Source organism: Podarcis vaucheri (genome assembly GCF_965113315.1).
Source record: "Podarcis vaucheri genome assembly, chromosome: Z".
Classification (NCBI taxonomy): domain Eukaryota; kingdom Metazoa; phylum Chordata; class Lepidosauria; order Squamata; family Lacertidae; genus Podarcis; species Podarcis vaucheri.
The window spans coordinates 2,557,039-2,580,243 of record NC_138758.1 but is presented as its reverse complement, the minus strand read 5'-3'; the positions used below and the strand labels follow the sequence as shown (position 1 = coordinate 2,580,243).

The 23,205-nt window shown below is 42.7% G+C and overlaps 1 protein-coding gene across 2 annotated transcripts in view; it reads right to left on the bottom strand.

The window, feature by feature from the left end:
- The window catches only part of FRMD7 (FERM domain containing 7), a 47,423-nt gene that overhangs the window by 3,756 nt on the left and 20,462 nt on the right, over positions 1–23,205 (bottom strand). Inside the window, exons 2-10 of one of the 2 annotated variants that reach the window (XM_082207427.1) lie at positions 17,569–17,673; positions 15,227–15,269; positions 13,940–14,018; positions 9,743–9,840; positions 8,612–8,726; positions 7,070–7,217; positions 5,271–5,366; positions 2,550–2,713; positions 2,017–2,085 (exon numbers count right to left, since the gene is read on the bottom strand). In XM_082207427.1, coding sequence (XP_082063553.1) covers positions 2,017–2,085; positions 2,550–2,713; positions 5,271–5,366; positions 7,070–7,217; positions 8,612–8,726; positions 9,743–9,840; positions 13,940–14,018; positions 15,227–15,269; positions 17,569–17,673 — 917 coding nt within the window. The remainder of the gene's footprint in view (positions 1–2,016; positions 2,086–2,549; positions 2,714–5,270; positions 5,367–7,069; positions 7,218–8,611; positions 8,727–9,742; positions 9,841–13,939; positions 14,019–15,226; positions 15,270–17,568; positions 17,674–23,205) is intronic. The other variant, XM_082207428.1, reaches the window with a different exon arrangement.

Sequence of the window (23,205 nt, the reverse complement as noted above, 5' to 3'; positions counted from 1 at the left end):
TGGAGGAGAAGCCTATTGGGCGCCTCTAGCCAGGATGGCTGTGCTCTGATGCCACAGGTAGAGGCAGAAGTGCTTCTGAATCCGGAGAGCAAGAGGTTGCAGGAGGGGGGGGGAGTGTTTTGGTCCTGCTTGCAGGTTTCCCACAGGCATCTGGGAAGAACAGGTCACTGGGCTGGATGAGCCTTCCTTATATTATGCAGTGTTCAAGCAGTCCTAATATTTATTTTCCCTTCCTTCTGACATTCTGTATATGTCTCCCCAAGTTTTTAAAAATCTCAGTGAAATCACACAGACACACACACACACACACACACACACAGAGAGAGAGAGAGAGAGAGAGAGAAATTTAAGCATCCTGCAACTTATTTCCCCAAGCCTTGCTAATATATTAAGGTAATTTTTTAAAGGGTTTAGCACACCCAATCAAAGGCTCGATGTAGGCAAATTTAGAATTGGCTCCCTTTTAAAAAACTTTTATTAACTTATTATACCAACACCGATACAGACATCACTCACAAGACAAACAAACAAAAAAATATAACTACACATGTAGGACAAATGATACACATAACCCCTATTTCAATTTTTATTCATTTCTATTTGACTTCCTTCAACCTTCCAGTTGTATACTTCCAGTTGTATACTTCATAAACTGTTTCTTTCTCAATTCCTCTTTTCTAGTTTTCTTCTACAGCTTATATTTTTACACCATATCTTATTTGCGAAAATTAGTCCAGACAAGCCAAAGTATTATTTTCAGGGCACTGCTTTTTCAGGTATTCACTATATTTTCCCCATTCCTTTTGAATTTTTTGTTTGCATTGGTCTCTAATTGCCTCTGTCAGTTTAGCCAATTCTAAATGATCAAATAGCTTATCTTGCCATTTTTTTTTGTTGGGATTGTTTCATTTTTCCAATTTTTGGCAATTAGAATTCTTGCTGCTGCTGTCACATAAAGAAAAATTCTCTTATTTTCCTTCGCAATATCTGGCTCTAATATTCCAGTAAAAAGGCTTCTGTGTTTTTTAAAAAGTTTGTTTGAATATTTTCTTCAGCTCTTCACAAACCATATCCAAAAAACTCTTAATTTTATCACAAGTCCACCACATGCAGCAGCGTGCCCTCTGCTTTTTTGCACCTCCAACAATTTTTTGATTTTGTTCTATACATTTTAGATAGTTTGTAAGGTGTCATATACCATCTGTAGAACATCTGAAGAAAATTTTCTTTGATTGCCTCACATGCCATGAATCTCCAATTCTCTTTCCACAATTTTCTGCTAATTGAATAGGTTTACCTATATCTATTGCCCATTTCACTATTACTTCCTTAACTTATTCGTCTTTCACCTCCCATTCTAGTAAGATTCCATACATCCTAGAAATTATTTTTGTCTTATTTTGTATTAGTTCTCTGTCCAATATTGAGACTTCCTTTGCAAAACCTTTTTTGTTATCTATTTTAAACACTTCATTTAGTTGGTGGTACTGAATCCATCTTGTTAGATGATGTTAGAATTTGCTCACTTGGAGCCAGCTTTGACTGGTAAGTCACTGAGCAGTTTTGGCCTAGGCTATATAAGAGGTCACCTTCTCCCATGCAGGCTTCCCAGATCAGTACAATCAGCTGGAGATCTTCTGCAGACCATGTGACTTTGCACAGATGTTCACTTAGCTGCGGTATGGAGGAGGAGGGCCTTATTGGTGGTGACACTTAACCAATGGAGTGGTCTTTCAATAAAAAGCAGGCAGGTACCAACACAGGGTGGCTGCTGCCAGAATTTTTAAAAATGCTTGCTTTCCCTTTGAAAGCACTTGTGCATTTAGAAGATTGATATACTTTTCACTTCTGTGAAAAATTCACAAAGTTAGTCAACTCTGAGTAAACTCCTACTGGAATTATATATGGGGCAACTCTGCTCTTGAGAACTTTACTGCCAGGCTTTTAACTTGAAGGGAGGGCATCAAACAGAACCCTGGCAAGAAGGTGGGAGTTCTTATTGTGGAAAGATCATACCTCTCAAAGGGCAGGCTCTTCAGTTTTCCTTTTGTCCCATGTTCCAGCAGCTGCCGCTGAGTCCTTCCGCTGCCATTTTAAGGACAGGAAATATATGAAGACAGTTGTGGCATCCTCTCCCCGAGACTACTGTTGCTCACTTTTACACTACGTCAGTGGTGTAGCAGCAAATTCAGAAGCACAGGATATATGAGGGGTATTACTTGCTCCTGTGGCAAAATGTTTTGAGCCAGCGGAACGCCATTGCACAAGCTCATGCGCATGCATAAACAGGTTGCTGGGAACTTTACTGCCCAATAGATGGTGTGATCTGCAGCACACAATGAGTTTTCCACTAGCACAACTGTTGCGCTGGATTCCTCTGTTGGGCAACATGAATAATGGTGATTTACATTACTTGTACCAGACCCCCAATGTGTGTGGGGGCTCCACCCCCCCAAGGTAGTTGGATAAACGGGGGGGGGATGTGCATTTGTTTCAGTTGACTTAGTTCCTGAATATGATTGTAGGTCAGAATGTCCTTCCTATCTTACCAGTATCGGAAACTGGAGCCCTTGCTGCACAAAAAGGCTTTGGGTTTTGACTTTGGCTCTTCCGAGAGTCGGAAAAAAGCATGGTATTCCACACAGGTCTTCCAGAAGGCTTTGCAAGTGTCTCGGCTTGCCATGGTGAACTCCAGTGTATCCTTGCACAAGGCCTGAGGCAGAGAGTAGGGATGGGAGAGAGAGAGAGAATATGTCACAGTGTCATGTAGTGTAGTGGTTAGTGTGCCACACAAAGACTTGGGAGACCAGCGTTCAAATCTCTACTTAGTTATGAAGCTCACTTCTCTCCAACTTCTAGTCCAACTTCTCTCAGCCTAGCCTACCGGCTGAGATGATGAAATGGGGAAGGGAAGAACACCCTCCGGAGGTTAGATAGATAGATAATTTATTACGGTCAAAGACCAGCTCAAACCTTCAGAGGTTGTTGGGTCTCCATCTCCCGTCAATGCAGTTAATAATTAGCAACATCAGGAGATTCCTCATCTCTGTTCCTAAGTTGCTATTGTATCATACCCCCTCATTCCTCCAAGCACTTCATGGCAGCACACATTTCTCTGCTTCTACATCCTCTTTGCAATCCTCACAATAATTCTGTGAGGAGGGTTAGGTGGAGATACAAAAATTGGCCCAAAGTCGCCCAGTGAGTGAGTGTGTGATCAGGGATTTGAACCTGGGTCTCCCAAGTCCTAGACCCAGTGCTTTTTTTCCAGGGGGACACATACCCTAAACATTTTATGAATCTAGGTTTGGCCTCATTGAGGGGCAGTATTTCAATATGAATAGGAAAATGAGAGTACCCCTAAACATTTTTTTATAAAAAAGCACTGCCTAGACCAATAATCTAACCACTGTTTATTAAATAAAAAAAATTTAAAAATTGTCCAGTAGCACCTTAGAGAGGTGTGTGTGCACATGAAAGCTTATACCCTGAACAAACTTAGTTGGTCTCTAAGGTGCTGCTGGACAATTTTTTTATTTTTTTATTTATTTCAACTGCATCAAACCAACACGGCTACCTACCTAAATCTAGAATCACTGATTATTAGTTCTCCGAACACATTTATGCAGTGGTTTTCCTGTGTGATGGCACCCACCAGTTCAGAGCACCATCACCTCTTTTTGTGCTGGCCATAGTAGCCTCTTTGCTCCGGCAGCCACAACACTTTTACCAAGATGTGAGCAATTGCACCTCATTCCGAACCCCCCCCCCCACGCCGACCTTCCAAAAGTGCTGCCTTTATGCAGGGTAAGATGGAAGCCAGGCCATTCCATATACAATGACCACAACCTACCAGAATCAGCACTATAAATTTAGCCAAGAAGAAGAGTTTGGATTTGATATCCCGCTTTATCACTACCCGAAGAAGTCTCAAAGCGGCTCACATTCTCCTTTCCCTTCCTGCCCCACAACAAACACTCTGTGAGGTGAGTGGGGCTGAGAGACTTCAGAGAAGTGTGACTGGCCCAAGGTCACCCAGCAGCTGCAGGTGGAGGAGCGGAGATGCGAACCCGGTTCCCCAGATTATGAGTCCACTGCTCTTAACCACTACACCACACTGGCTCTCAGAAGCAGAATCTGAGCCCACATTTGTGAGATTCTAAGGGATCGCAAAATGCCACACTGGATGCAGGTTACTGAGGCATCTGGGAATGTATCTATAATATGTTTTAGATACAAAAGTTAAGAGCGGAAGCCTATTTTATCTATGAAGCTGCATCTGTGGAAAATCCCATTTCCCCAGAACACTCAACACCCCGTCATGCTGTAGCATGATCAGCAATGAAGAGCTGTGCAGATAGGAGCACCTTTGATTCTTAATGGTTGTGAGAAGCAGGGAACAGATTTAGCTCCATCCTCATGGCCTGCCTGCAACCCCGGTGACCCCCTTGATTTTATTGAATGGCTGCCATTCATTTCCCTATGGAGAAGTAAATCACTGCAGTTTGAGGATGCCATTGAAGTGGGAGGGGGAAGCAGACCAATGTCTGGCAGTGGGTGGGCCGGCCTCCTCTCTCCTGTTTATCTTGTGCACAAATACAGGAGGTGTGGCTAGGTGTATGAGAGGTGTATGAAGCAACAAAAGCCCCCCCCAAAAAAAACCCACTAGGTTTCTTGATCTGATGCATTTCAGACCATACTGGCCCTCCTTCTTCAGGGAAATTCAGTGAAAAGTGGAGCAAAATAGCTATCTTTTCTGTTTCTTAAGAGACAAGAGAGATAGAACATCTGAATTCTGAATCACTGTTCTCTGAATTACACTGCAGAAGGAGGGCTAGTAGGGTAGGAAATGCACCGGATCAATAAACCTGCTTTTTGTCTACTCCATTGTTTCTTTGATTCTCTTTCCAGTAGGTTTATGAAAACCCTTAGAAATGTTGTAGTATAAATCAGGTATAAATCAGGCCAGTTGGCTAAGTGAGGTTATAGAAAATGCTTGAAAGGTATTTTGGAAATTCTGTCTCTTGGTCATGCTGAACTTCCAGTATGTTTGATGTCACTGGCTATTCAGTGTTGTGTGGAATTAATGCAGTGCCACTAATGACTTCTCAAGAGAAGTATGGTCCCACGTGAAGAAACATATTCCAGTGCAGTGGCAGCCTCCACATTACACAGACCACAGAAGGGACCAGAGGTAAATACATTTATACTTTAAGCCAACTTGTGTTTCTACAAAACTATGTGAGGGAAGAGAGTTGCCTAGGCCTTACCGAAATGTTGGCATGGAGTTTGATCAGGAAATGCTTCCGCTTGAAGCTCAACTTGCGAATTTTGGACCAGTTGAAGGTGTTAATCTTCGTATTGCCCTGCAGAGAAAAATAGACACACTGTGTGAGTTACACAACATTTTGGATTAAGATGCCTGGATGGTGCAACACGGTCGTTGTTTGCAGCCTGCAGTTTGTGTGGCGGGATAACTCTCCAGTGTTTGACAGTGAAAAATAAGAACATTTGGAGTTAACAGCATGCAAAAAGAGAAAAAAGGGGGATCCTTCACAATATTGTAGCAATAGTCCCAAATAACAGCCTGTTTGGGGCTGTTCTTCCAAAATGGGGTTGGATGGATCAGTCCATTTTGGTTCTTTTCCATTGTTCATTTTTCTAAAATTAAATTCATTTCACTGCACATATGAAGTGATTTCGAACATTTATTTTGCAAGTGAAAATTCATCAGCACTATTTTGCAAATTTCTCCTAAGAAATGCATTTTTGTATGTAATTCTGACAAACTTGCCTGTCTAAGTAGAAGAGACTTTTGAGCCAGCAAAACCGTTTCCTTTGTTAAGCTACTGGCATTGGCAGGCCAGTTAAGTACTGCTATTTACCATCTCCAAAGGCATTGCACTGTTGTGACAGAAACAAATGTGTGGGCCTTCCCCACCTCACCTGGCTACATGCCACCTCATCCTAAAGGAAGAACACCTGGCCAAGGGTTTCCGCTTATGTGTGAGTTTGGGGGCTGATGCTAGAAGCTGGAGACAGGAGGCATGTCTACTCTGTGCCGGGCCCAAGGCTGTGAACTTAGGGCTTCCCTGGAAACCTAAAGGGTAAAGATCTGTTTTCCATCCTATGCTCAGGTTGTATATAAGTGTAAATAAAAATGCATATCCTAAAGACACCACAGTCTCCTCTGACCTTCATTCAAAGGGAGCTGAACCCTAGGTAAGCGCAGGCACCCCTGGAGTCTCTCACTGCTCAGAGACCAGTGTGCATGCAATCCTATGTTCTCTGCCATTTCTTCTTAACCTGGGAAGGTTTAGGTCTCCTGAGCTTGAGAAAACTCTGATCTCTGCTGATATATAACACTGGGTGGATCGTGATTTCATTTTCTGGCTTCTTCCCCAGTTGGAAGTGTATCTGCCTGGGCCTTTCAGCGCCCACATTACACAGCAAACATCAACCAAACTATGTGTTTGCTCTGCAAATATGCTGTGGAGTCTTAGTACCACGTAATTGCCCCAAAATTAGGTGACTATTTTTGGCAGAAGATTATATGGTCAAGAGATGTCTAGCTACCATGTAATGCCAAGTTTTGACATTGGAGCATTTTGGTTTCCAGGGGAAGACAGAATTGGAGACGCCCACATCAAAGGGTGCTGGAGAAAGAGGCTGGCTCTTCTTTTAAACAGCAATGGCAGCAGGGTGAGCCCAGAGCAGTGAGAAGCTGAAGCACCACCCAAGATTCATCACTAATTTCTCCTTCCATGTTCAACAGGAAGCTAATACCATGAGCTGAACCTGCAAGCAGGAAGCGTTTGATTAACGATACAAGCAACCTTGGCTGAATGGAACAGGCAACTGAATACTCATTACAGAAGGATTTGGGCCGTACAGAAGGGCACTGCACATATTTTTTTAAGCATCATATGAAGTAATGCGTGGAATCTCTGTTTTGAATTTGTTTTGACGTATTGCAGAAAAGCAGTGCTTCAGCAGCACTAAGGCACTTTGCTGTGGATGCTGTTAACTTTGCATTTGCCTCCTGAAACATTGACAGGGTTCTCCTTACCCGCAAAACCAGGACTCCCATGTGAGTGACAGCCAAATTGATCTGGGTCCCTTCACCGTCACTGGCTGGATGGGGCCTGATCCCATACATCTCTAGCTTCCTCACTATGTCCAAGAGCTGCACATCTGATTCAGCAGGAGTTTTGCCTCTAGAAAGAAAAGATTAGTATTTCAGCACCACCATCAAGTAAGGGCTCATCCAGGGGATTCTCCCCCGTCTCCACATTCAAATCCCCCATAGTCCAGATGTGTGGGGTGCTTTTCCTAACCATGAGTATCCTTGTAAAGTGTTGTTGTAGTCATTGATGATGATTAAATTTCTATCCTGCCATTCATCTGAGGATCACAGGGTGGTTTATAAAATAAGAACACAGAAATATATATCATAATAACAAACAAAACAATACTCCCCACAGGGTTCTGTCTTGGGCCCGGTCTTATTCAACATCTTTATCAACGACTTGGATGATGGACTCAAAGGCATCCTGATCAAATTTGCAGATGACACCAAACTGGGAGGGGTGGCTAACACCCCAGAGGACAGGATCACACTTCAAAACGACCTTGACAGATTAGAGAACTGGGCCAAAACAAACAAGATGAACTTTAACAGGGAGAAATGTAAAGTATTGCACTTGGGCAAAAAAAATGAGAGGCACAAATACAAGATGGGGGAAACCTGGCTTGAGAGCAGTACATGTGAAAAGGATCTAGGAGTCTTGGTTGACCACAAACTTGACATGAGCCAACAGTGTGACGCGGCAGCTAAAAAAGCCAATGCAATTCTGGGCCTCATCAATAGGAGTATAGCATCTAGATCAAGGGAAGTAATAGTGCCACTGTATTCTGCTCTGGTCAGACCTCACCTGGAGTACTGTGTCCAGTTCTGGGCACCACAATTCAAGAAGGACACTGACAAACTGGAACGTGTCCAGAGGAGGGCAACCAAAATGGTCAAAGGCCTGGAAACGATGCCTTATGAGGAACGGCTAAGGGAGCTGGGCATGTTTAGCCTGGAGAAGAGGAGGTTAAGGGGTGATATGATAGCCATGTTCAAATATATAAAAGGATGTCACATAGAGGAGGGAGAAAGGTTGTCTTCTGCTGCTCCAGAGAAGCGGACACGGAGCAATGGATCCAAACTACAAGAAAGAAGATTCCACCTAAACATTAGGAAGAACTTCCTGACAGTAAGAGCTGTTTGACAGTGGAATTTGCTGCCAAGGAGTGTGGTGGAGTCTCCTTCTTTGGAGGTCTTTAAGCAGAGGCTTGACAACCATATGTCAGGAGTGCTCTGATGGTGTTTCCTGCTTGGCAGGGGGTTGGACTCGATGGCCCTTGTGGACTCTTCCAACTCTATGATTCTATGTAGTGCCTGAAGGGGAGGGCAGCTGCAGAATTCATTTGCCTAACTTAGACAATTTGTAGTATCCACATTTTCTTACACAGAATTTAAGTGCAGAAAACAGCAGCCATAGTGCTGCTTCCAGGTTCTGTTCTGCCAAAGGTGAAAGTGACAAGTAGTTAAAAAACAAGGACTTACATATGTTTCTTGTGGTAATGCATGATCTTGTTCACCAAACACTCTTGGTTTAGTAAATATTTGTGCGTTTCCAGGTGCTTTTGATCCATTTCTTCGTGATAATCTCCCAGGGCCGCTGCAATGTGAAACCATATAAACTTAGGCTGCATACACACTAACTAGTTTATAGCACAAAAATATAGCTTGTCTCAATCTGGAATCATTCATGCTCGTCCTCATCATGTGGCTTTCCACCTGGGTGGTTGTGGTTGCTTGATGTGCGCTTGAACACCCATGCCATTTCCTCTTTCCACATGCCCCAGGTGAATGAAGAAGGAAGTGGCAATTGCAGTCTTGGACTATGCCCACCCACAATGCCGTTGGGCAGGTGTGAATATGTCTCCCATTGCAGGGATTGCCAACATCTGCTTTCAAAATGGCATAATGCAGAATCAATCTACCATGAGCTTTTCTTTTCAAAATGAAACTGGCTTCTCAAGAAGCACTTTTAAGTTGCAAAAATATATGCAGTGGATCTAGATGATATGCAGACTACATGGAAGAAAGCAAGTGCTGCATCTTTGGAAGACCTTCAGTCACAGAGTCTACAGGCTTGTTGGAACTTTTTTTTTTTAACCCTAAACAACCAACCAGACCCAAGAAAGACAGTGGCTGGGCCTGGAACAAAATTCAAAATTGTGGTTTGGGATGTCAATTTCAGTTTCTCATTTTAGTTCAGTTCTCTACATTTTCGCATTAGCTTGCAAAGCTTTTTTTTTTTTTTAAGTCCTAATGAAAATTAATCTGCCTCTTAATCCAAACTCCTCCTGGTATACACATTTACTCTGATATATACATTTTTGCAAGCATATCTGTTTGTTATTTTCATTAATGCATGCATCCTTATGCACACTTTCTCCTGCTATACATACTTTGGGGCACATTATTTGGTTGGAGAACAGTCTCACAAAATTCAGTGAAGCGCAAATTGCAAAGGTCAGCAGCATTTCCATTCTCCATGCAAGGCTGAGAAAAGCTGACTGGCTCACATCTTACTCAACATTTGCAGGTTCAAGACCCCTGTGGAAACTTTTGCATTTTGCCAACCTCGTATAAACTTCTAACTGATGTCCAGGCCAATGCTGTACGTACACTGCAAAAGGTGCGATACCATCAGGGCTGAGCTGTTATCGCTGCAAGGCAGTCTTCCACAGGCCAGATCCTTCTTGATTTGGAGAGTGAACAGGTATCTAAAAACCGTTTCAGAGATGTTACTGATAGGAAGATGATCCTCAAAATTTCCCTGCCCCAAAGGAAATGTGAGGGTAAGACCCTTTTCTAGTGGTCATGTGCCAAAACACACAAATACATACATGCATCAACCCTTGTTTATCTTGACTAAAACAATTCTGCAATTTATCAGGCATCATTCTGTATTCGTTAGATTCTACCACACACCGAGACAGACTATGGGTCCATCTAGGTAACAAAGGAAGTACAGTCATACCTCGGGTTAAAGACGCTTCAGGTTGAGCGTTTTCAGGTTGCGTTCTCCAGTAACCCAGAAGTAATGGAATGGGTTACTTCCAGGTTTCGCCGCTCGCGCATGTGTAGACGCTCAAAATGACGTCACACGCATGTGCAGAAGTGGCAAATTGCGACCCATGCATGCGCAGACGCAGATTGTGTTCTGCTCAGGATGCGAATGGGGCTCTATCGGATCCCGTTCGCATCCAGAGGTACCACTGTAGCTCTGTGCCAGACGACAAATGGGTGGGGGCTCCTCCCTCAGCTCGCTGGGAGCTGGAAAGACAAAAGCCAGGGTGTAGAGTTGTGTTATGTGAGCTAAAAGCTGGAGACAAGGCAGCAGGCTGGGAAGGCAGAGTCAGAGCCATGCTTGATTTCCGCTTTAATCCAAGGCTGTGGCTATAGGAGAAGCAACACCCTCTTGGAGTGTTAATGCTTTGTTTTTGTTTTTTTATAATGATATTTATTGAAAAAAGAATTTTTAAAATTACAAAGAAAAAAAAAGACAAAATTACAGAGAAAAAAGACAAAAACAGAAAAATAAAAATAAAACCATCATTTTCAAATTCTCCACTTTCATTACCTTCTTTCCATGACCTCCTCCTTCTCCCATCTCTTGTATCTTGATTAATAATTGTCACAGCAAATCCTTTCCATAATTCATAATATTCTGTCATTACATTAAAGGTAAAGGTAAAGGTACCCCTGCCCTAATGGGCCAGTCTTGACAGACTCTGGGGTTTGTGCGCCCATCTCACATCTATTGGCCGGGGGCCAGCGCTGTCCGGAGACACTTCCGGGTCACGTGGCCAGCGTGACAACGCTGCTCTGGCGAGCCAGAGCCGCACACGGAACGCCGTTTACCTTCCCGCTGGTAAGCGGTACCTATTTATCTACTTGCACTTTAGGGGTGCTTTCGAACTGCTAGGTGGGCAGGCGCTGGGACCGAGCAGCGGGAGCGCACCCCGCCGCGGGGATTCGAACCGCCGACCTTTCGATCGGCAAGCCCTAGGCGCTGAGGCTTTACATTACATTACCTTGCTCTATTTTCATCTTATCTTATAAAAGACCTTAAAACTTAAATCTTATTTTTACCAGCTTCTCATAACCATTACTTTTTTAACTAGTTCTTTAAACATTCTTACAAGAGCCAAGTAATTTCATTTCAACATTTTTGCAACGTTCATAAAACATTTCTGATGATAAAAAAAGAGAATAAAAACAATCCAATCTTCTTCCAGCATCCCCTCCCCCCGGTCTTGTCAGTCCTTTTTATCCCATTAGTCTGGCACATTAACCTGGTGATCTTATATCCGAGGCCTTCAAATCTCTTCCATGTCCCTTCCGCAGTTCTTCTTCATATTTTCCTTTCACTCGTGGGAACTCCAGCTTGGTAGTGTTTTTGACCCTTTTCAACAAATCAACCCCTTTCTCATAGTCCAGACTAGACTCCATGTGGTATTTTAAAACATGTTTCAAATTCCCTCCAAGATTGGAAGTCCCAACAGCTCCAAACCTCTGAGGGCCCATTGCCAGATTCGGAAAGTCCAAACATCCCTGCCTAGGGGAGTCACCCCAACCCCCCATTTCCAGCCAAACTTTGTCTTTCCAAATCTGGTTTTTTCCAAGTTCATTTGTCAAATCCAAAGGCTCATTTTCCTGCTGGACCAAAAGTCCCTCCATCCCTGGCGCCCAAGATTCAGCAAGGTCCTCTTCTTTCAGTTGTTCTGTGATGGCATGCTCCTGTTTTGGTTCCTGGGTGGGCTCCATATAGTTCCCCACTACCTGTTCAAAGGTTCTAGCCGCATTAGTCATAAAATCCGTCTTCTGACTTAACTGATCCAATAGGGCACTTATTTTACAGAAAGCACCCAACAGTGCTTCTGAAGGCATTGTCCTACAAGGTCACAAATCCTTTCCCACAGTTGTAATCAGTAACAGCTGCAAGTTCCCAGGATTTAGTTACAATTTCACAGTTCCCCTCTAGGGGGAAAAACTTCTGGTTTGGAGTGTTAATGCTTTGAGCCCCTCTATGGTAGGCTCAGGTTGCATATATATGTAAATAAACCATATATCATAAAGACACCACAGTCTCTCATTCCAAAGGAAACTGAACCCTGGGTAAGTGCCTGGAACTCTTGGAATCTTGCACGGCTCTGAGATTGGGGTGGCAGGCGACAATATCAACCTGAACAACACGTCATCAGTAGAACCATGGTGACCAGTTTACAGGCCTTCAGGAATAGAAGATCTAATTTGTTTAGTTTTTCTTAGATTCATGTGCAAGATTAAAAGGAGGATTCTCAAAGTATTCAGTACAAGTGTATCTGCATAAATTTGTTTATTGTCAATCTGTTCTTGCAGGGAAGACAGAATGGGCAAGGGAGTTAGTTATCCATACCACTTAAGCCTTGTCTCTGAATGGCTGCACATCCTGGTTAACTGCTTTGCCCCTCCCATCCAGCTTCTGCAGTCTCCTTGGTTGCTGTGCACTCTTTCAAACCTATCTTCAATATCTTATGGGCTAGAACCTTGGATTTCTCTTTAAATGAAAGCTAAGGATCCTGCAGGATGCTGAACCCAATGCCTAGTCCCAGTTTCTGACTACTTGTTGTGCAATTGTGAAGCACAGATATGGCCCCCTTCCTGTGTAGGGGTTTGGGTCAGTGCATTCAAAGTCCTCTGTTGATTTTTACTGCACCTTTTACCAAGTTTCTATTCTTTAAGGACACTTGTGCTCATGGGGAGCAAAAATGCATGTAAAAGCCATTTTCAATAAAATTGTGATAGCCATGGCAATACAATGGGCACCATCCACGAGAAACTATGCTTATGCAAGCAGTTCTAAGTGTCCTGAAAACAGTAGTTATACTGATAGCAGCCAGTATGGTTTAGTGGTTAGAGTGTTGGACTAAGACCCTGGAGACAAGGGTTCAGATCCCCACCCAGTTATGAAGCCTTGAGCAACCTGGAGGAAATGTCGGATGTAAATATAATAAATCATTTTAATAATAAATAAATATTATCATCACCATAGCTTCGTTGTCTCAAATGCAACAATACCTAGATGGGTATATATAGATATAAAATGAACAATGCAGTTATGTATTATTTAGACAATGCTCTCCAGATGTTTTGGATTACAAGTCCCATCAGCTCCAGCCTGCCTTGCTGTACACAGGCTGGGGCTGGTCTTAGTTGCGGTCAAAAACATATGAAGGGGGCCAGGTTGGTAAAGGCTGATTTAGTGCTTTTGTGCAGCGTTCAAAACTCCCATTGTTCTAGGTGTGTTTTGCGACAAGGTATTTCATTAGCACAAGCAGTTTCTGAGCTCTGGACACAGTAATGCACCAAAGAGATTTCAGATTAAAATTGCAGAGTGGAAGGAAAGGAGGTCATTTTTCTGCCTCCCCACTTCCAGCCACTCTCTGAAGACTGGAGAAAAGTCCCTCTTAAGAATATTAGGGGGGTGGGCAGGGGAAGCATAGCTTTGGTTTTTTTGCTGCCTTCAGATGTGAAAAGTGAACATAATATTTTAGCTGCGGTTCATTCATTTTCACCTTTTATTCTTGTTATCAAAAAAGTACACCTAGACATTCTGTTGTTGTGCCCATAACCCAGGTTTAAGGTGTCATTTAGCTCCTAGCTTTCATACCTCAAACACTGCTTTTGCCAGTTACATAGGAGGTCAGGGAAAGGAACGTTTCGAATTATTTTAAGCATTTAATGAAACCCCCATTCATAAAAACCCTAAATGAAATTATTTCTAAATGAAACAAATGCAAAAACAAAACCAAGAGTCTGTGTAAAAATAAAACATACCTTGTCAGCTCTTCTCTCAGATGGCCCGGATCCACTGGGAAAAATTTCACCATAAATTTGAAAAGAACCTCCTTAGGATCTTAAAACACAACATCTTCATAAGTTTGGTTTCAAAGGTCTGTCGGGAACATTTACAAATCTCTTCATTTGCACACAGCCTGCAGAATTAGCTTTTCTGAACGCTCTAGACAAGATGGAGACTAACTGTCCATCATCCCCATGTGCTGAACTGATTCCCCCATGGTTCTAAAATGCTACATCCAGGCATGGGAGACGCCTGATCTGAGACAGAAATGAGGAACCTCTGGCCTCCATCCAGTGGGACATAGTGGTTAGCATTTTGGACTGTGACCTGGGAGACCCATGCTGAGACCCCCCCACCCAACCATGAAGCTCACTAGGTGACCTTGGACCAGCAACTCTCTCTCAGCCTAACCTGCCTTACAGGGCTGTGGTGAGCTCTTTGGAGGAAAAGGTGGGATATAAATGCAACAGGTAAATAAATGAAACCACCCCCATGTTGTCTGCAGAGGCAGCTGGGAGTTAGGGTCCAGCAACATCTAGAAGGCCACAGGTTCCCCAGTCTTGGCCTGTGGAAACATTTAATGCCCAGAAAACAAAGTGACTATCAGATCTGGGCGCAACCAGAGACACATGGAAGATGCCTGCTGCAGATCCATCACTGTTTTAAGAAAGTCTAGTGTAGCTGCCCAGCCGCCAGGGTGAGGCAAATGCCTCAGGGGCAGCCGATCCCGATGTGAATCTTTATACAGGCAAGATCTTTATACACACATGAGGCAAGATAAGGCAAATGCCTCAGGCGGCGGGGTTTACTGGGCAGCCAATCCCAGTGGCAATCTTTGTCTCTCCCCTGCACCCTATTCCTGATGTAGATCTTCCCTCACCCCTTATTCCTTGGCAAAAGGGGCTGGGGACACCATTTTGTGGTTCACCTCAGGTGCCCAAGTGTCTTGAGCCAGCTTTGCCAACCACCCAACAGCATTAGAGTTAGGGGGTTTCTCCATATTATATATTTTGGTAATGTTTCATGCTCCCCTCCCACAGCTGCAATTCTGCAGAGTGGTTTAACAATCAATCCCTCTTCACAGGGAACTCTGGGAATTGCAGCTTTGGGAGGGGAATAGGAGCCTCCTAATGCTACTGATGGGGAGAGGAGAAGGTGAGCCAGAAGAGCCCTGGATCAGTGCTCCATCTCCCTGCCATCCCTTGAGTGTTGCTTTAGAAAAGTATTTTTAAAATATATGCATAGATAACAAAAATACTTACTTTTAATCTGCTTTGTTATAGGCTTTAGAAGTTCCAGCCAGGCCTGTAGGAAGACAAAAGTGCAGCATAAAAGACATTGGGCTGATCCTGACCATCCAGGGCTGTGTACATACAATACATTTAAAGCACATGGCTTCCACCAGAGAATCCTGGAAACCGTAGTTTGTTAAGGGTGCTGGGAATTCTTGGTTCGTGAGGAGTGAATTACAGTTCCCTGGATTCTTGGTGGGATGTGTGATTTAAATGTGCTTTAACTGTATATTGTGTACACATCTACATATATTGTAAGTTCACTACATATATTGAAGTTCACTCCTAAGAGAGCTACAATTCCCAGCACCTGTAACAAACTAGAGTTCCCAGGGTTCTTGGGTGGGTGTGCTTTTAAATGTATGGTGTTTACACAGCTGTAACAACAGTGCCCTCCCTGCAAATGGAACAGAAATGCTTCAGGAAGGTAGGGGGCCTCTGGCTATGCTGGTTGTCTAGTTTCAGCTATATTTTAACAGAGCTTTAAAAATTTTTGTTAAGCCATCTTTGCACTTGATTGTGAAGTGGTACAGTCTGTCCAACCACATCAGGACTCTACCATCTCATTCTGCTGCATGCATAGACTCATCAGCCCCTGGCAGCTGAAGAACAATGCAGCCCAGTTAATCAGCTTCCTGATGGATATCCTTGAGTGATGCTCCTTGAATGGCTTCTGAGGAGGAAAAGCAGCCTTTCAGCAGACAGGCAGAGACTCACTGCTTTTGCTCCTTATAAATGCAGAGCCCTGTTTTTACCCGCACTGCACTCCAGCAAGTTAATGAAGCAAAGAGAAGTCAATGGCCTCCATTGTTGTCTTTATGATGCAGAGCTGGAGCACTGATGCTCTAAGCCACTTAGATTCCCTGCTTCTCCCTCTCCGCCTCCAAACCTGGATTTCCCTTCTGGAGACTGGGGTCTGTTTGTCTGAGACAGAATTTTCACCAGTGGGAAAGAAAAGGGAGCAAAAACAACACAGCCTTGGCTGCTTGTGTGCATCTTTCTTTGTGTGGCTGGGGAGCCATTTCAAATGGAGTACACTTTAAATAGCTCTGCTTAGAAAGCAAAGAGGCCAGGCAGAGCCTTCCCCATCCACAAAGTCGATTGTACCTCCGGCGCTGATTCCAAAAGAAGCACATTTAGGAAGGCTAGCAGAAAGCTTGTGTTTATGTATGTTAAAACAACAACATCACACCCTCCAACATTTCTCTGATGAAAATAGGGACATCCTATATTATTATTATTATTATTATTATTATTATTATTATTATTATTATTACTATTATTATTACTATTACTATTATTAATACCCTGCCCATCTAACTTGGTTGCCCCAACCACTCTGACTGGGCCGCTTCCAACATATATAAAGACATCATAAAACATGAAACATTTAAAAACTTCCCTATACAGGGCAGCCTTCAGATGCCTCAGGGCTGGGATAATGTATTCCCCACTCAGCGTGTTGGCCCCATATATAATTATAGCTGTGGTTTGCAATGGCGCCCCTTGGAAGCTGTAGGATTACTTAGGAGGTGCTAAGAGGCAGCTGAGGAGCTGGCTGGAGGTGTAAAGGGAAATCAATCAGCCTTTGAAAAGCTGGCGTCAGTGGATCAAATTCATCAATTTTGTTGAATTGATTAAACAAAATGCTTTTGATTGGATTTTGAGTGAATGTGCAATTAATTGTTACTGTTTTGAATTTCATGGCCTTATTCGTTTTCTTAGTGGGTTGTGCAAACCACTATTCTAAATAAGGTTTTGCATAGAGCAGGGGGTGCTGGGGATGAGCTTATGGAACGAAGTGGGCATTGGCCTCAAAAAGCACGGGAATCACTGCTTTAGGTTTTCATTTTTAACTTTCCGGAACTGATGGCTTCAAAAACAGCATGTTCTGAAAATCTGTCAATCAATCCTCTTATGAAATTTAACAATGTGCCATTTGGTTCACAGCCCTGTGGAATGGCTTTGGAATCCTTTGGCGGGGGTGGGGGTGGGGTGGAGGTGGCTCTCAATGTGGAGACATGGGGGAGGGAGGCATTCACTTCCCCATAACAAGAAGAATCAATTACTCAAAATAAGGAGACATACATTTCCTTTTCTTGCACTGTTTATGGAGGTTGCAGAATTCAGCAGTTGAGAGCAGAGAATTTTCAGTAACCCTTGCATGACTGCACATGCTAGTTTCCCAACATTTCATTTCATTTCAGTGGAGGGGTATTCAGTCAGCACCTGAAGTGGTACCACTGAGCACCTCATATACAATCTGCCTTCAGTGACACCCCTATAAGTTGATTCAAAATGCCTTCACTTACAGTATGCCCTGCAGAACTCCAGAACTCCAGACCAAAGTATTCCTTCTCTGTGAGGTTCAGGTGGCTGCAGCTTAGGCTGAACAATGTTTTGCCAGAAGATTTTTGCTATTGGAAGGGAAAGAGGGGAGGGGGGAAGCCAGCGAGGTAAACAACACAGAGATCAAGAAGATTAACAATATTGTTTCAGTACAGTAAATAAGGAACTTTTGTTCGTTTCATTTATTTTCCACTTTTCCTTCAAGCTCAGTGTTCGTGGTTCTCTAGGCCTTCCCAATTCATGAAGTAGGTAAGGCTAAGAAAGAGGGACGGCACCAAAGTCACTTAGTGGGCTTTATGGCTCTGAGTCTCACAGGTCCAACCAATTCTTTTTTTAAAAAAAGAAATAATTTTAATCCATTTTTGTTTAAACATAAAGAAACACCTTATGCGTAATTTGTTATAGGGCACTTAGCTGGAGCCCAGAAATTCCTGTTCCACTTATGCAACCACAACCTGCAGCCCTAGAAGTCTCTATTACACAAAGCAGAAGTTCTTTCCCTGTTCTCCTTAAACGGGACAGAAGACTCTGCTTGTGTTTCCTTTTAATCCTCCTTTTGAACCTAACACAGTTAACATACTTTAATTCCTGGAGCAAAGAGTCAAGATCTGAAAGGAAGCAGTTGTGCAGAGAGAAACATTCATCACCACCTCAGGTCAGAAGATGTTTGCGGCTGAGATGCAGGAATGCCTGGAACAGCACCTTCCCTAACATAAACCACCTCAAACTCTGCAATTGGCCTCTGAGGCCTTGTTGGTGGTGACCCATGAAAGGGCCTTCTCAGTGGTGACTCCTTGGGTGTGGAATGCTCTCCCTAGCAAGGCTTACCTGTCTCCATCATTATTAATATTCAAGATGTACTTGAAAACAGTATTTGAATACTGTTCCTGGCTACCCTAAGATCATTGGATAGAATCATTTTTTTAAAAACTGTTCTAGAATGCTTGCAACTGAGTTTAGATGTTTTTAATTGTAATTTTTAAAATATAATGTTTTAACCATTCTAGAAAAATTTTGCTTTTTAATTTTTTGTGTGAATTTGTTTGCCATCCTCGGCTTCTTCAGAAGGGCAGGATATAGATTCAATACATAAATAACAAACCCTCCAACATTTCTCCGATGAAAATAGGGATGTCCCATTCCCTAATGATAATTTTACTATTTATACCCCACCCATCTCACTGGGTTGCCCCAGCCACTCTGGGAAACTTCCAACATATATAAAAACATAATATAACATTAAACATTTTTAAAAAACCCTTCCCTATACAGAATTGCCTTCAGACAACTTGGGGATGGATAACTCTATACCTTCCAACATTTCTCCAGTGGGACATTCTAAGGAAAAGGGGGACATTCTGGGATCAAATCAGAAACTGGGACAACTTCTTTAAATCAGGGATGTCCCTGGAAAATAGGGACATTTGGAGGGTCTGAAATAAGATGTTCTGTAGTTAACTTCATATAATTTTGGCTCTTATTTCTTGATTATCAGACCAGGGATGGGTGGGATGAATCAGTTTTGGTTTGCATTTTGACACAAGTGTCTCTAATTCATGCACCCTGAAACAATTTTTAAAAATATTTTATTCAATATTTTTGAATTTTTTAAACAATCATACAGATTAATTAGATTTCCCAATAAAAAATATAATTTGACTTCCATCTCACCCCCCCTTCTGTGGTTTCTTATGTTTTAATTTTCAGTACTGCATCTCCCACTTAGTTTCATTTATTAGTTATTCTCTATGTTTTCCTTAACTGCTTGTTTTAGATTAATCCTGCTAATGAACTTAGTTGTTAACAATAATTTTCCGATTAATCTACAAATCCCTGAAACAATTAGTAAACTGAAACATAGACTTTTTTCGAAACTTAGGTAAAGGTAAAGGGACCCCTGACCATTAGGTCCAGTCGTGACCGACTCTAGGGTTGCGGCGCTCATCTATTGGCTGAGGGAGCCAGCGTACAGCTTCCGGGTCATGTGGCCAGCATGACTAAGCCACTTCTGGCAAACCAGAGCAGCGCACAGAAACGCCGTTTACCTTCCCGCCGGAGCGGTACCTATTTATCTACTTGCACTTTGATGTGCTTTTGAACTGCTAGGTTGGCAGGAGCAGGGACTGAGCAACGGGAGCTCACCCCGTTGCGGGGATTCGAACTGCCGACCTTCTCATGGGCAAGGCCTAGACTCTGTGGTTTAACCCACAGCGCCACCCGCGTCCCTTCGAAACTTACACTTCTTCAAATTTGCAATGAAGCTCTCCATTGGAGTCCAAGTAAACCCATTAAAACAAATGAACATGGTTTAGAGCCTTAGATCATTTCAGCTGAACTACCTTTGGTAGAGCTTATCTTTGAAGACGCTCAAACTCAGGACGCAAGGGAGAAACGTGCTAAGAGGAAGGCGTGCTTGGCAAATCTGCCCAGACACCAATGTCCCCACTGTGGAAGGACGTGTGGATCCAGAATTGGCCTCCACAGTCACTTACAGACTCACTGTTAAAACCGTCTTTATGGAAGACAATCTAACTCGGCTATGAGTGATTGCCAAAGAAGAAGAAAGGAAAATGCATATATGAATGCATATTTTAAGGGAAAGTATATGATGATATTAGTGGAAATAATGTATAAAGACATAATCATATTAGGGAAAATTGCAAGCAGAATTGTGAATGTTAGCAGAAATACACACTAAAACGCTGGTGAATTTTCAACAGAATTCTTTTGTTAAAACATGCCAATGCAGAACCAAGCTTAAGATGTGAAAAATGATAAAGCAAACTTTCCGCAGATCCATCCATCTTTATATCAACACCCCCACAAAGAACGGCAATCTATTTTTTACTTTCAAAAGCAGTTGGTGACATGGCCTGATTTAGGACTGTGGTGTTGGTGAAGAATATTTGCTCAGAGAAATGAAATCCTACTTTGAGCAGCCCTTAGGAAGCTTTTTTTTTAAATAGCAAATTTAATTTAAAAACCAAGCACGTCACCAGGGTTGCTCCCTCCCCATCTTCCAAACTGACTCAGAGAAGCACTTCCTAACTGGTCAAACAGGTTTAAGCATTCATTGTCAGTTGCCTTTTTAATTAAGTTTTAATTAAGTTCCATCCCACCTACCCTGGTGGGCCTAAACCCCTTCCCACAAGGACACCGTGTTGCAGAAAACAATTTGAAGACAGGGAGCTTTCCAAAAAGGCTACTGCAGAGTCTCAAGTGTCTTCATTTCCACTGAGCTTTGGGAAAAATATCTGCTGATGTAAAGCTTTTGTTTCTGAAAGATGATGGTAGCCTGAATTATGCAAGCATTTGGTTGTAGTCAAGTTGTCTTGACATTTTCAGTACAGCATGACCTGCATTTGGGCACTCATGAAGCTATGCCCATTAATTTCGTGATTTGAGTCAGATGAGCACTGGATGCAACCACCTGGTACCAAGGACTGAGTCGGTCATGTGGTCATTGCCCACAATGCACTGATATAATAAGGCTGGACGGGATGGGCTTTATTTTTTCAGCTGGTCATAGCCAGCCAAAAAGCTACAGCTGGTGTAAAATTGTGTTTACTTGAATGATTTACCGGGTTGCATCCTTGAGGCCACTTGATGCTGAAAGCTGGGATAGTCATTGTACAAATCAATAAATCAATGCAACATTTGTTATTGCTAAAGATAATGCTTGGAACTCTGCTCTGATGCTCACTTCATTGAGGTCTGGACTGGCTTCTGGCATACACCAATGAGGCTGGCAAGAACACCAATGCAATTTGCACATATTAATTAAGCTGCATGGTCCTTGATGAGCAAGGGTAATTAAGCATCATTAAGCTAGAAGAACAGAGCTATTAAAAAGCTGATTGCTCAAGATTTCCAAGCATTTTTAATGGAAATGACGGGAGCTGCACTAGATGTTTGAATCGTCAGCTGAGCAGGGAAAAGGGCAAGTTCCATGCATCAAACAAACCCTGGATGCATCCAGACAAGAGGGGGAAGAAAGAAGGATGCACTGGTAAAACACAAAAATGCAATTATGATTGGAGGATGATGATGCTGTTTATCTGTACCCTTCTCTTCTTCTGCAAAGAGCCTAGGGTAGCAAACAGAACACTATCTAGAAACTATCTAGAATGCAAAAGCATTCTAAAACAGACAAAACATTCTAAAAACAATTAGAATTAAAAACCTCTAAAAGCACTGTGATTTGAAACATTATTCCATCCTATTGTCTTAAGGTTGCTAGGAACAATATTCTTCAGCCACAAAGGGCCTGGGGGAAGAGTATTTCAAAATTCCTCCTGAAAGCAACGATGAAGACAAGCAAGCCTTGCTAGCGAAAGCAGCCCACAAATGGGGAGCCACCACTGGAAGTGCTCTGCAATGCTGATGGCAAATTTCATTTACAAATCACTTTTTATGAAGTGCCCTAAAGCTATTTCATAATACCTAACATCATATGTAAAGCAACTGCAAATATAACAAGACAGTTATATAATTAAGACAGTTGCATCAATCAAAGCAGCTTCGTAGTCAGAACAGATGACATAGACTGACAGACAGACGTCATTTTGTTTGTATGCCGCTTTTCCACAGTTCAAACCATACTCAAGATACCACCGGGGATTTCTCCTTAGGTGCTGAAAAGACAATGGAAGCTGCGCCTGAATGACCTATAACTGGAGGGAGATCCAAAGGGCAAATGCTGGTCCACCACACAAATGGCCAGTTTCAGGATTATGCAAGACAGCCAGCCTGATAAAATGGGACCCGAGGGATGCCATCTGCTGCACTGAGTTCCAAATGCAACTTATTTTTTCACCTCTTGCTTTTTCCCTGCTTCTTGACATTAACTAAAATGGGAGGATTTTGTATGTGCAAGAAAGGTGATGGAAATTACTTATTCCATAAACTTTACATACTGCTTGACTGTAAAAATAAATAAATCTCAAAGCGGTTTACAAAAAAACATACAATGAAATCATCAGTTAAAAAACAGTTGAAAAGAACATTTTAAAGCCTTTAGAAAAAAATAAAAATAAAATCAATGATAAGCAAAACACCAGATTAAAACATGTGTCGACTCTCCCTGGGCTGGATAGGATTGCTTTAGCAAAAATGTTTTAAGCAGGTGTCGGAAGGAGTACAGTGAAGGTGGCTGCCTGGTGTCAATGGGTTAGAAGCTCCAAAATGTGGGGGCTCCCACATTGAAACATTAATTCATTACAAATGGGGAATGAGTCTTACGTAACAGCGCCAGTTACTGTTAGGCACTGGGACTTTTGCTTTGTTTGGGGACGCAAAGGAGCCCCAAACCCCATGGCACAGCAGCCCCTCTGCTAGGAAGACTGCAGCTGGCAAGTGTCCAAACACACCTGTCATTGTGACTTTGGCTTCAGAGGAAATTGAGGGGTTGCTTACACACCGCAGGCCGTGCTCAGCGTGGAACATGCACGCTAACATTTTTAGATACTCCCTTGCTGCACACAACGACCTTAAAATTACTACCCCGGTGGAGGAAGGCAGCTGGAAAATGACAGCATAATAACAGCATTCTCTCTGGGGCTGTCCCGGTTCCCTTCCAAACGGCTGGATTACAGCAGTAA